The sequence below is a fragment of the Aptenodytes patagonicus genome, chromosome 6 (assembly GCF_965638725.1).
Source record: "Aptenodytes patagonicus chromosome 6, bAptPat1.pri.cur, whole genome shotgun sequence".
NCBI lineage: Eukaryota > Metazoa > Chordata > Aves > Sphenisciformes > Spheniscidae > Aptenodytes > Aptenodytes patagonicus.
Genome location: NC_134954.1, coordinates 70461032 through 70474569, shown reverse-complemented (window position 1 = coordinate 70474569; position 13538 = coordinate 70461032). Strand labels below are relative to the sequence as shown.

Here is a 13538-nt window from a genome sequence, read left to right as displayed (position 1 = left end):
GCACATCTAGAGGTTGACCTATGGAGTGAAATACAGTATTTTTTGGCAACTTGCTGCTGGATACCTAACATGAGTTCTGGGAAAAGTCTACTACCAAAGCAAATTATTATGACATGTATTGTCACCACGCCAAGCGTATTTCACTGTGGAAAATCTCCTGCTACAATTACTTGAACATTTTTGAAGGATTATAGAATTCTGAAATACATTATCTCTTAGTTCTTTGCTCTTACTTACAGAAAATTGTATGCTCTGTTTGTTTAGTAGGTTATTTTGCACAGTTCTCTTGCTTCTAACTCCAAAGAACTGATCATGAGGTCAGTTCACTGTGAAGCGAGATTAAAATTATACTAGTTCTCAATAAATTTATAGTATTTAGGTTTTGGTATTTCAGCATTCTAAGCAGAGGGCTGTGCATGTAGGGAGAGAACAGACTTTTTAAAGTTCTGAATCACAAAAAGTACCTTGTTTTCTAAATCTTTATGTATTCATAATTTTAGAATATAAATGATGGCTTCTGGTTCACATTTACTAGTAGTTAATGCTTAGGACCTCAGTTCATTCAAGTAATTGTTCATTGCCAGATAATGCTCTTTCATCGATCAGTCACTGATTTCTGTAGGTGTTGGGAGAAATAAAAGGCAGAAATCTTTTAAAAAGCATGTTTTTTTTTCACTATAAATGGCCAAGTTGTAGGTTTTCTCAATTTATTTATTTTTTTTCAAGTTTGAGTGGATGAGTGGGTAGATAACATAATTGCGTGTGTGTATGTATATATATTAAATAGAATTTTATTATGAAAACAGCTTAACACTAAATGTATATTATCTAGTCAAGCCACAGTTAAGGTTGTATACGTTAATTACAGGTTTATCGATAGATTACGGGGAGAACAAACTTTACTGGATCAGTTCAGGAAATGGAACCATAAATAGATGCAACTTGGATGGTGGTAATCTTGAAATAATAGAGTCAATGAAAGAAGACTTAACAAAAGCCACAGCTTTAACCATTATGGGTAAGTCCAATGGTAATAACTTAGTTTTTAAATGATTGGAAGCTAATTAATAATGAGATATCAAAACCTTGGAGAAGCTACTGTTGTTTTAATGTAAGTAATATGTACAGTACATTCACTAGGGAGACTTTTGTTTGTGAAAAAAGTTTTTATGTTTCATTGAACAGACAGTTTACAATCTGTATTACAAGTATATGTTTCTAAATATAGTCTTGCATGTATACACACAGGATGAAGGTAACAGACTGATGGCTTATATTTACTATAGTTACTTGTAAAGCATGTTGGAAGGAGGTGTGTTCTGCTCTTTATTACAGAGAATTATCTATGACTTGTTTCTTCTGCCGCTCACTTCTTTCTACTATCTTAGTTCAGAATATCCCTAGTTTGTTGGACTGGCTTGCACTTTGTGAAGACTTCTTTGGGTTATGAATTGATGATTGATGATTTGGATAAATTGATGATTTGGATTTTCAGATGTCTGCTAATAGTCTGTGTTTTAAATTTGTTGAAAAAAAAAAAAGTTGTTCTGTTTGTCATACTTTGCACATTAGAAATATTTAGAATGTTTAAAAACATCTAAATTACAAAAAAAAATCAAAAGAATGGTAACATAAGGAAAAATTCCTAAAAAATTCAAGAAGTCTTTAAGTTGCAGGTTGCTTGGAATTGACTGTTTCTCATATGCATCTTCAGCTCTTGGCCCTTGCTGGAGCTAGGATACAGTGTTTAAGAAATTCCAGCCTGACTCAGAACTAGTGTTTTATACTATTCTGGAGATAACATTAGAGCTTTCCACACTTCCTCCAAATGCTTTGCTGACCTCTGTTCTGGTGCAATTAAAAATTATTTATATTTATCTTGGATGTTCCAAAAAAAAGTTCAGTTGATAAGTAGACTTTTGTTGGGATAGCTGACTCATCAAGTATTTTATTTGATTGATTCATGACGTAATGTACATATAGTTGGTGTGCTTGTGAAAGTTATGCTAAATGAACTCCAAAGACTTTATGCACATGGTGTAAATTAAGTCATATTTTAAAGTATTAACTGCTAAAATAGTTTTATTATACACATATTTGGCTAGTATTGAACTCTAAATGCTGTCAAAATCTGTTGGAGAGGGAATGCTTTTATATATGCATTCATAAACAAAAGCAAGTTTTGTGTCAGAAGGAGTCAGGAATGTTAATAGAGAAAAATTTTCTTTCGTTGATTTGATTGTGACTAGAAATAGAATGAATAGATGACCTTTACTTCAGGGAGCTATTGGAAGTCTTTAATACGAGCTGTCGTAAAGGGTATTTGTTCATACTGTCACTGAGATGTCTGTGGTATGAAGTTTTCATCTGTAATTCACAGAAGCTACAACAGTGATGATCCATCTGGGATACAGAATAACGAGCTTATCGCTATCATTTAAAGAAGAGTGTTTCACGCCTGTTTGCATGAAAGTAGTTGAATTTTTGCAGGTGTGGAGATGCAAGAATTTCTGCTGCGTAGTTTTTAAACATACATATATCTCTCTCTAATATTCCTAGTTTGGGAAGCTGTGTTTTTATGGATGATGACAATTCTTCCTACTCAAAATCGGTAAACAAAACTTACAATGTGTTTGGGTTTTTCTCTTTGTTTTGCTTTTGGGTTTTGTCTTTGTTTTGGAGCCATAGTTGTGATAAACTGCAATATGACATTGCAGTATGACTCCGTATATAAATCTGTTGGAGAAAAGTGCAGACAAACACAGTTTTATAAACAGTACTGTATATGCTGATTGAAAAACATGAAAAGTTTCTGTATTCATTTCTCCTGTATGTTTTTATATTGTGGAACATACTGTAGCAACATAAATGCCGCCTATTTTCCTGAAGTGCTGGTGGCTTTATATCAGCTTCTTATAGTCAGGCTTTCGTGCATGTAAAATGGATCAGAACAGAAAATTCAATGCAATACAAAGCAAGATAAGAGATCTGTAATTGATAAATGATCATAACTAAATGATATGTAAATAAATAAGAATGAATAATTTGTTCTAATGTAAGATTTAACGTGATAGTGTGTGAAAATTTAGTACCCCTGTTGGTCTGTTTGCCTACAAGTTTAATAGGAAGTTTTAGCAAGTGAATCACAGTAATTACAATGGTTTATTGCATCATTTTTGGTCCATTTCGTAAATTTTCTTGACTGCTTTTATCTAAAAACACGATAAACACATAAAACCCAACATGAGCTGGGTTGTTTCTTTGCTGTGTATATACTAAGCTAACTTTTTTTACCATTTGAATTAATCAGTGACTGAAAAGAAGAGAGATATGACATCTGTGCCCAAAATCTTAACTGTTTTGTGGCATTTAGGTTGCACTCAGTGCTATAGAGTCCTGTAGGCTTTTGCTGTCTTTTGCATTTTTCTGTCTTTTGCATTTAGTGTCTCCCCAGGTGAAAACAGTATTTTGGACAGCTTTATATTTTTTGTTTCTTTATTTTAAGTATATGATCACGTTGTATTGTTGGGTTATGTTTTCACTGGGGCAGAAAGAGGAGATAGAGTTGGGTATTTTGTGACTGCCTTTGTACAGTGGTCTCACCAGGTCATACATTGGTCAGTCGTTGTTGATCATCAGAACTTTTATTGGTCTGAAGAGCTAAAACAAGGAAATGGTGGAGGGAACCTCAGAGGATTGAGGGGATAGGGTAATGTGATCTGAGATAGCCCTGGTTCCCATGCTCCCCTCCCCCCTGCCAAGGGTAGGTGCACTGGGGGAGAAAGGATTGTCAGAAAAATTGCTGGATTTCTAATAAATTTACTACACTGGTGATCTCTTCCAGCACCTCACTCTTTCTTGGCTCGGAAAATTTTTTTAGCTGTTTGTCAAGCATCTCCTTACTAGCATCTTTCCCAGCTATCAGAATCTCCTTGTCAGACAGCAGGAGCTCCCAGAGACACCTGAGGATAATCCATTAGTGTGCATGTAGAGCTAGTGTCTTCCATTCTTTGTCTGGACAGCCTTTTGCACAGAAAACTGACAGATCTCCTGACAGTTTCCAGGGTTTTTTGCTGTATCTTACAGTTTACTTTTCAGAAGATATTTCAGAACGATAAAAAACTAATGACTGACAGAGGCTTGGCCCAAGACTGACTTCTTTCTTGCTTTGGTAATCTCTGTGCTGTTCTGATATTTCTGTGTTATTTTGATCTTTGATTCTGTTAATTGCAAAATGGGAAGAGAAATGAGAAGCAGTTAGGCACTCCATGGTTATGTACTGTGATATGAACTCAATAAATAATGCTAGCTAAGTCAGTAAAGTTTTGGGGTTTTTTTTAATATAGCTTATGGAGTAGTTCAGAGCTTCACCAGGCAATGACGACTGCCACTCCCCTTTAGTACTACTCCTCAGTCTCCTCATTGTTTGTACTTAATTGCTTTCAATCCCTCTATTTTAGTATTTCAGTTTAGTCGTCGTAAACTGTTTGGAAATTACCACTAGTGTTTCAAATGTTTAGTCCTTTCCAGGCTCTGTTTAACATTTTCCTACTATTATATCCTCTAGTGGGAGCATGTAGAAGGTAATGATAAGACATGAAAAAACTAATGTTAGCAAACAAGTTGGTGCCAAAGTGACTCTCAGGTTTATCCTTGAGGGAAATGGACACAAGTTATATAATTCAAATCTTTCTGTATTTTGGTTCTTTCATTTATTGGTTTTCTACTCAGTAGTGTCAGTCATCTTTCTTTTTCCATATGCTGAGCTCCAAAATTCCTAGTCTTTTGGTGTCTGCTTTTTCTACATCTCTTTGAGCATGATATAGATGGGATGAAAATTATATTCCATTTGGAAGTAAAGTATTTGAATATATACAAAATTACTATTTTTTCTATGCCTACAAAAATTTTTTTTTTGCTCTTGCCATTCTGTATTACAAAGACGTTGCGATAAATCCATGATGAAGTCACGTTTGCTTTTCTACTCTTCCCACTTTTTCTTCAAATACACATTCACTGTATGAAATACACATTTCACTGTGTGAAATGTCAGTGCATGCAACATCAGTCATTTTTAGTTAATTTACCATTCAAAAATGCGTGTGAATGCTTTGTTTAGTACTTCCCACTCTTTACTGACTTGCATTTGGTCAACGGTAATTTTCTTCAGCTACTATGTTAACTGCTCATTTTATTTTGTTCAAAAACCTCTGAAGTTTCTTCTGGTCTTTTAGAAGCTTATTTAATTCACAGCACCCTATGGCCCACATAATTTTCAACACCTACTACTGACACCATTTACAAGTTGATAACAAATATATCCACTGTTTTGGAAGCTCAGGATGTTCCATGTGAGAGAATCTCTGATTTTCTTATACAGTACAGCGATACTCTTTTCAACATTAAGAAAATGCTTCCTATACTTGTGTTAAGGATTGAGTTTAGTGTATCATTTTCAGTATCTGATTTTAGCAGTTTTCCTGGTAGCCAGTGTCTGAGTGTAATCAAATTATATAGATGTATTTGGCATTCTGCATGAAGTCTCATTTGCTGCCTTCCAAGTTACTTAATGAAAATGGTTCCCTGACTGTAACTGAAGCTGGTTGGAAATTTATCTTTGTGGTGAGAACTATATGTATTTCTGAATTGGTGAGCAGAGTCATTATACTACAAGATTTGGGTTACAAAGGAACTTGCAGCAATATCTGATGTATTTCCAAACTGGTGTATTCTTTCTTGAATGATATATGGCTCTGAATCATAAACTGAGCATTGCTAGAAAAGTATTGATTAGTTACTGTAAGTTTGTCACTGAGAAGAAAAAGATATTGGAGGCTTCTGTCAGCAGTTTTGGTGGAGGTATTTGACTGGATTTTGTATCGGGTCCTCCCAGAAATACAGTTTACACAAAATCACAAAATTCAGCTCATTTCGCTACAAAATAAGAATATGATGTAGATTGTATAATGAGGATATAATTTGTTATGCATTGGTGATTTTTTTTTTAAATACTTGTGCTAGAAACCTCAAAGGAAATATTCCATGATGCTAAGTAGTAGCCTTTTTCTAGTCTTTGTTTACTAGTATAAAATAGAGTAGCCATGTAGTGAATGATTCTATGTATAAGTGCTATTTCTGTTCAAATTCATGTAAAAAAAGTCAATCAGCAATACAACAATATCAGGCACATATAATAGCTTTTCAATGGGAGTGCAGATATTAGAACAATGTCTTTTGAACACAAACTGTATATAACACAGCCATCAACGTGTATTATCAAACAATCAACATAGTAACAATTACAGTATTTCATCTTAGACAGAAAATGTGGGTTCATATTACCAAAATATATTCATGCTGCCATTTATTTTCATCATGTGATTAAATGATATATTGGTTATTTGGTTTTTGTTTTATCCTGAATAAAGTTTCAAAAATAACACCAGAATGCATTTCTACTAACTCAAATGGTGGGAGCTGTGACTTTGCTGGGTGTAATTGCAAAGTGAAAGGGGCTGCTTAGATCAGGAAACTTCAAATACATACACCTTAATTTTCCAAGTCATCAGTCTTCTAATAGCCGTAACACCATTCATTACATTAGCATTAATATATGAAATACATCTAGGCAATTTGCCCAGTTCTAAGTACAGTACATAGTTGTCTTCCATAAATACTCAAACAACCATTAATGAAAACTAATGGCCCATCAAAATTTGCATTCAGAGTACTGCTTGAAATCTCCAAAGGACTGTCCACAATGCTAGTGTAGCAATTTTTGGCATTTGAAATTGCTGTTTCCCAACATGTTGTTGCTCTTAATGCTAATTACCCAACAAAATGGATAAATACAACAATTTTAATGTATATTATAACCCAGTTTCAGCAACAAGATTGTAATTAGTGATCGAACAACACTCTTGTTAGCATAATCAAGCAAATAAATCATTTAACTTCAGTTTGATATTTAAAGGTTTCAAATAGTGTTATTTCTTCCCTAGCTTGTGAAAGCAAGTTGTATTTATGCTAAAATCAAGTGGTTTTGTAAAATCATCTAGTATATTTTAAAATTAATATAGAAATAGATTAATTAATCCTAATACTAGAAATCACAGATTAGTTATCTCCTGAGAGAATATATTAATAACGCAGAGAGAGAAAGACCAAAATTCTGCTTAGAATTATGGTAAGAAATAGCTGTATAACATGTTGGGGTGTTTTTGGTATGAGACTGTGTTGTGGTGTATATCGGTCACCAAGCAGTTTCTGAACAATTAAAACCCCTATTCTTTAGGTCTTAGGGCATAACTGGCCAGCTGTGACCAGTTCATCATCAGTTTTTTGGCAGGTAGTCATAAGAGTTTTGACTCTTATGTCAAGATGTCTGTACTTCAGAATTTGTGGGTTGTTTTGGGGGGGGGGTGTTTTGGTTTTTTGTTTGGTGTTTTGTTGGGTTTTTTTTTTTTTGTTAATATACCTGAAATGTCAGGATTTGTATGAGCTTCACCTTACTTAAATTTTCAGGTTGTCTTTGTCATTTAACTCCCCATACTGTGTCCATATCCCTTTCTAAAACTTGTAGTGCACCATATAAAGCCTCCATGTAGAAGAATAAATACTAGTTCAGTGAGATTTTGTAAGTTATATTTTTAATTAATTATTATTAATTAATTATTTTGTAAGTTATATTTTTAATTAAATGTTTATCCAGGTGTCACGTTAACAAGGATGGAAGAAGACAAAAGAATCATTATGAAGCGTATTTAGAGTATTCACTTGTGATTTGTCGTGATTTGTCTTTTTTAACAGTATAGGTGGCGTAGGAGACTACTCAGCCTCTGTGTTCACAGTCAGGTACCTCAAGGACTAGCAATGAGTTTATGCTGTGATGATTTCTGTTTCTTGTGTTGTGAAGGGAGGGGAGGGAGAACTCTGTGATCTGACATGTTTGACACCATTGATGGAAATTGTCTAGATACTGTTAACTGTATATCAAAGCAGCAATATCTGCATTTAGTAGCTCAGTAAGCAAAAGAGGCACATGGTGGAACATTCAGTCGGTGATGTAGAAATGCTTTGGCTCTATACTAATACTAAAAGGGAGAAAATAAACAATTTGTGGTGCAGATAATGATTGGTAATTGAACTTCTTGATTAAGCACATGCCATGCCTTCATCTCTCAGCAAAAGAATATGCAAAGTGGGTTATTTGGGGGTTTTTTTTGTTTCCTTTCCGTAAAGACAGGCAAGTCAGCAAAAAGCAGTTTTGGGAGGCTATCGAAACCATAGCCAAGCATGAGGTTTTGCACAGAATACTAAAGAAATGCCTGAAAGAGTTTGATCGCTTCTTTGAAGTAAATGATGCAAAACACCAAAACTGTATGTGTTTTGCTTCCTTCCTGTACTCCAGTCTTAAAAAAAATATATTTTATGGATGGGTTTGGATATGTAAAACAGTAAGTTCTAGTATACTATGCGCAAGACAGCAGTCATTACCAAAACTATTTAATGGGCCATTCTGATTCATGGTCAAATAGAGGATTTGAAGACTGAAATCGCTTCTTCACATACAATCATTTCATTGAAAAAGTTAGCCTAAATCTTTAGGATAGATAATTCATTATTGTGAGTCATAATCTCACAGAAAAAAAAAAAAAAAGAAAAAGAAGTCAAATTCCCATTATTTCCATTATGGATTATATCACATGGTCACTTTTATATTCTTATCTCACATCTGTCTTTTTGTTATAATATCCACCATCAAAATTGAGCACAGGAATTTCTTGTTCTAAGGACTGTCTGCTAAAAGAATCATCAGATGCAAGCTACTATTAATTTAACAGATTGATATCACAGGATGATCTTTTCACTCAGTCAATACTAGCACCTTTGGATACATAGGATGATAGATTTCCTTTAAATTTTGCACAGGTTTCACTGGAGAGGTCCATTTGAGTTTCCAAGTCTTCATATTCAGAATGTTTTCATTCTGTAGATTGTTGTCGCATCATGTACCTGTGAAGACTACTCAGTAAATGCTTTTTTCCCTTGATATTTTCAGAGTTTATTTTCTCTTGTGCAGTAACTTTTTACAGTTACTGCAATGGAAATTATTTTTCAGACCTGCAGCTTTCATCATGAAACACTCAACTGCCTGTCTCTATAAATTAGTTATTTAAATATTAAAACTGCAGCATAGGCAACAATTCATTTAACTGAAAAGAAAATGAACTAGAAATGAGGTTAATACACAATATTTGTTGGAAAGGCAGTGTTCCTGAAGCTTAAGTTTTTTCGATCTAGGGTTTTACTTTTGGTTCATCTACAGTAATAACTTTTCCTGTCTGAAATGAAAATATGGATGATGTTAAACTCATAATTATACAGATTTTCCCCATTTAATCATTTCATTTAAGATGTTTAAAAGATACATAACTATTTGGAGAAAAACAGGAAGTGTTCGTACTTTTTTCTTCATGTGGAACATGCGAGATCGTATTTCCCAGTCATTAATACTTTAAATGTAGTCATGAGTAAAACGTTAACTCACTGCAAAGCAGTAGTTTGTTAGTAACCTAAACATGAGGTACTGTCCGTATACTGCCATTTCCCTAGTTCCAGTTCAAAAATACACGTGACAAACTGAAGATAAAGTTGAATTCAAATTGCTGTTATAATTTCTTTTCCTTTTTCTGTTGTGTTCCCTTTCATGGTTAAATTTAACTTTCACACAAAAACTACGTTGTGTTGCCCTTGGGACTATTGGTCAAATCTAGGTCTGACGTAATGTGCTATCAAAATGTTAGCTAGTTCAGTTTGTTTAAAATAGTTACTTTTCCAAAAGGCTGAGAGCAGAGGGAAGTTGCTTGCACTTACTTTTGCTAACACTTACAGAGTGTTAGCCAGTCACTAAGGTGAATGACTTGACTAAGTCAAGAGAAACTGATAACCCACAATGAGTTGGAAGGAGGTCATCGTACTGTTTAAGTCTTGTGAAGGGAGTAAGGACTCAGGTAGGGTGTTCTGGCATTCAAAGCAAATGAGAAACAGACACTGTGAAATGTGTTATGAGCTGTGGAACTTGTCAACCTGGAACATTGAGGCCATCTCATCATACATCTGTGTGTACTCTAGAGACAGTGAGGACTAATGTGTTAAGGACTTGAAATCAGAAGATTGGCTATGGTTTCTGTGTCAGTCTTTGGCCGTTAGTTCACTGAAGTTTGAGTTTGATGTCAAAGCTGTTTAAAATGATATTCTGATGCCTTGGGAGGTAGAGCCTGCTTTTAATTTTTTTTCATGATTTCTTAGTTATGGATTGTAATTTGTTTTTAATGAAAAATGTGGTTTAGCATTGCAAGCAATTTTGTTCACTTGTGAAAATGAATTTCTTCCCTAGAGTAAAGTCAGTAGAATTTCCATATATAACTAGGCATTTTAATTTAGGGTTAAGTAGCCTCAAAACAGCAGTTGTTGCAGCAGAAGTGGAGCTGGTGAAGACTGCTTTCATGTCTACTGAATCTTATTAACAGAGTACCTTGAGCTTCTCTCTATAACCTTCTCTCCATAATACCTCCAGTGCAACACCCCAAATCTTTCATCCTAAGACCTCACCCCAGTTTCTCCCCTGCTTTTCTGCACAACAGATGTCCCTACTGCAAGCATTTGCAGAGCCTTCCCCATTCACAGTTCCACAATTTGCTATCACAATGCCCCATTTTCCTCAAGTATTCCTTAAATTTCCCTTTTTTTCTCTCCACTCCATTCCCCATCTTCTCTGTGTCAAAACAAAGCACAGGCTGTTGCCACTCTGGAGCGACACATGAAGTGATACGCTGGCCAGCACATGTGCTGCACGGCCATCTGGCTGCCAGCAAACTGAAGGGATTCAACCAGTCAATCATTCTGCTATTTTGCAGTATACTGGGGCTCAGTCAGACAAGATTTTGTACGGGGTGGCTTTTGGGTTTGTCAAGGAAGTATGGCATATGTGTGTTCTCCATTTCGCTTCAAAAAGAAATCTGTATTTTGACAAAGGTTGTGTTAGCTCTGTGCATTGATTTTTTCCTAAGGTTTTAAATAGTTGTCAAAAACTAGCAGAAGTATCTCATGCCTCTACTGTGAAAAGTAGAATACAGGACGTTGTTGTTCCCGTTATGCTTGATAGAAATAGCTGGCGGTGCTTTGCATTTGGATTGGTTTGTCTACAGCTAGAAACATCAGGAAGTTCTTCACTGAAATAATGCTTTTATGCCATGTCTGAAGGACGACATTAAGAGTTAGCATTGGCTAAGTGTTTTCTGTATGTTCGGTATGCTCTGTGTTTCAGTCTCACCCAGACAGGAAAGGACTGATTTGCTTTGCTTCCAGCAACCATTGAGATTGATGAATAATGGGAACAAGCTGGCTGAAATTAATTATGATAAAAATGAAAAAATTATAAGGGAAACAGCTGAAGGACTTGGCATTGGTTAGGTAAGGAGCTCTTCACTGTGAACATTCAGTCGCCATGAGTTAGCTGAGTCTTGTTTTGGAAGCAAGTTTAAGTTCTCAAGTGTTTAGTCTGTTAAAATTAGACAGTAAGCATCGTTACTACGTTTATTATTCTTTTGGATCTGACAAAAGTTTGCTTGCCTTTCAGAAATGCACTTTTGCAATTTCAGTCCATTCTTTAGTTTCCTCTAGACTGAACTGTCACCGTGTACCTCATGGAAGATATTTATGTAGAATATGTTAGTCTGCATCAAACAGATGATCCCACCTGGAGTGTGTAATGCTGGTACCTGCATATGTGAAATTTAAAGGTTGGGGGTTTTTCTCTCTTGGCACATGGCAAGTCACAAAAGCATGTCATGGCTGATCTCAGGACCCTGATTCTCAAGTTGTGATAGTCTCAGATGTGATATAAGGGTGAGCAGTCCTTGGGCACCCCCGATTTATGACACTTGACTGTAGTCCCTGACAGTATGGCCATTATGAGTAGCAGTGCCATACTACAGAGCTTCTCCATCGTCACCGCAGCGTCTTCATTGAAACACTGACAAGATGTAGCTGTTGTAGAAAGCAGTTCTATGATCCTGATGTCATCCTTCAGAGCTACAGTAAAGCTAATAACTGTGGCCTTTTATATGCATAGGGCTATAAAGAAATGCCAAGGGAGTGAAGGGCATTTCTAGCATTCTTCTGGTTTCCCCTCATTTTAACCTGTTCAATCTTCCAAGTCTTAGCAATAGCGAATACAAATTTTCTGAGAGCTGCTGTGAAGTTTTTCAAAAGTGTATATATAATACTCTTTTCTTCTGTTTGCATTATTTCTTCTTGCTGTGTTTCCTGATAGGTTGTCTTTGCTTTTTTCTTTTTACTTTGTGGTTGTTGTGACTTATTTTATATGCCCCATTTGTGCAATATCAAGTGATGGCATGAAACATGAAATATTCAAAACTTGGTAGGAATACCACCCCAAAAACGGTTTGTGGAAAAGTAGTAAAGATTGTTACCTTAAAGAAATTATAAACCACCGACACTGAGGCATCTCACTAGCTTTTGTTAGATGAATAAAAGACTAACAAGCTCTTTAACTGAAGAGGCTCTTTCATTAATTCCAGCAGGTAATGAGTCAAAGTCTCAAAATGACAACCTGATAACACTGATAAATATTGTGTATTTCTGAACAAAACTAAAGCAATCCCTAAAGTTGATATTTAAATTGTTATTGGGGCTTCAAAAATAGCATTTTCCTGAAGTAATGATAGTGAAATGAAGTAGAGAATATACATCTCATGTATACCTTTCAGTTTCTTGAAATTCCTTTTAAATTGCTTGTCTTCATACACTGTTGTTTAAGTTGTTATGAAGATTATGTTTACATTAATACTGACATTTGTATCCTAATTTCTTTTTTAATGAAAATTTACTTCCACAGTAACCAGTATGGCCACAGCAATGTGATCAAACTTAGTGTTTCTATCCTCATGTCACTTAGAATCCTGTCTGAATTTAAGTGAAATCTTTATGGCTAAAGTCACCTGAAATCCAACCTTTGAAAAATATGTTGCATATGCTGCAATTGTGCATCAAGTGAGAATTCACTGTCATAAATTTTTGACGAGTCCTTCATACTGTGATTCAAGTATTCTGCATGTGTGGATTGACAAGGATGGTTTGAAGTTTTACGCTAGTATGTGCGTAGCATGTCTCATTTTTTCTGTTATTTTAAAATCTTGTGTAAATTCTGATGAAAAAGTTACTATCAATTTAAGTTGGTAATTTCAATAATTTCTTTAAGACAGTAAGAAGATTCTTAATTATTTTTATGGTAATTGTCATACTTACTAATTTGAACACTCAAGTAATGAAAACCTGGAACCAGAGTTCCTGTCATCTCTATGTACATAATGAATGGATATAGCAAAGTCAGAGAACAAACCCTGTGTTGTTGTAGTATATGATCTATGAATAAGGTTTGGTAATTTTCAGTTATAAATTTGGCATAATTCAGTTTTTCCACTTAAAAATGTGTGAAAACCTATCACCTAAAG

The 13538-nt window shown here is 35.0% G+C and overlaps 1 protein-coding gene across 3 annotated transcripts in view; it reads left to right on the top strand.

Moving 5' to 3' along the window:
• The window catches only part of LRP1B (LDL receptor related protein 1B), a 780133-nt gene that overhangs the window by 559821 nt on the left and 206774 nt on the right, over positions 1–13538 (top strand). For all 3 annotated transcript variants that reach the window (XM_076343117.1, XM_076343116.1, XM_076343115.1), the window contains one exon: positions 869–1018. In XM_076343117.1, coding sequence (XP_076199232.1) covers positions 869–1018 — 150 coding nt within the window. The remainder of the gene's footprint in view (positions 1–868; positions 1019–13538) is intronic.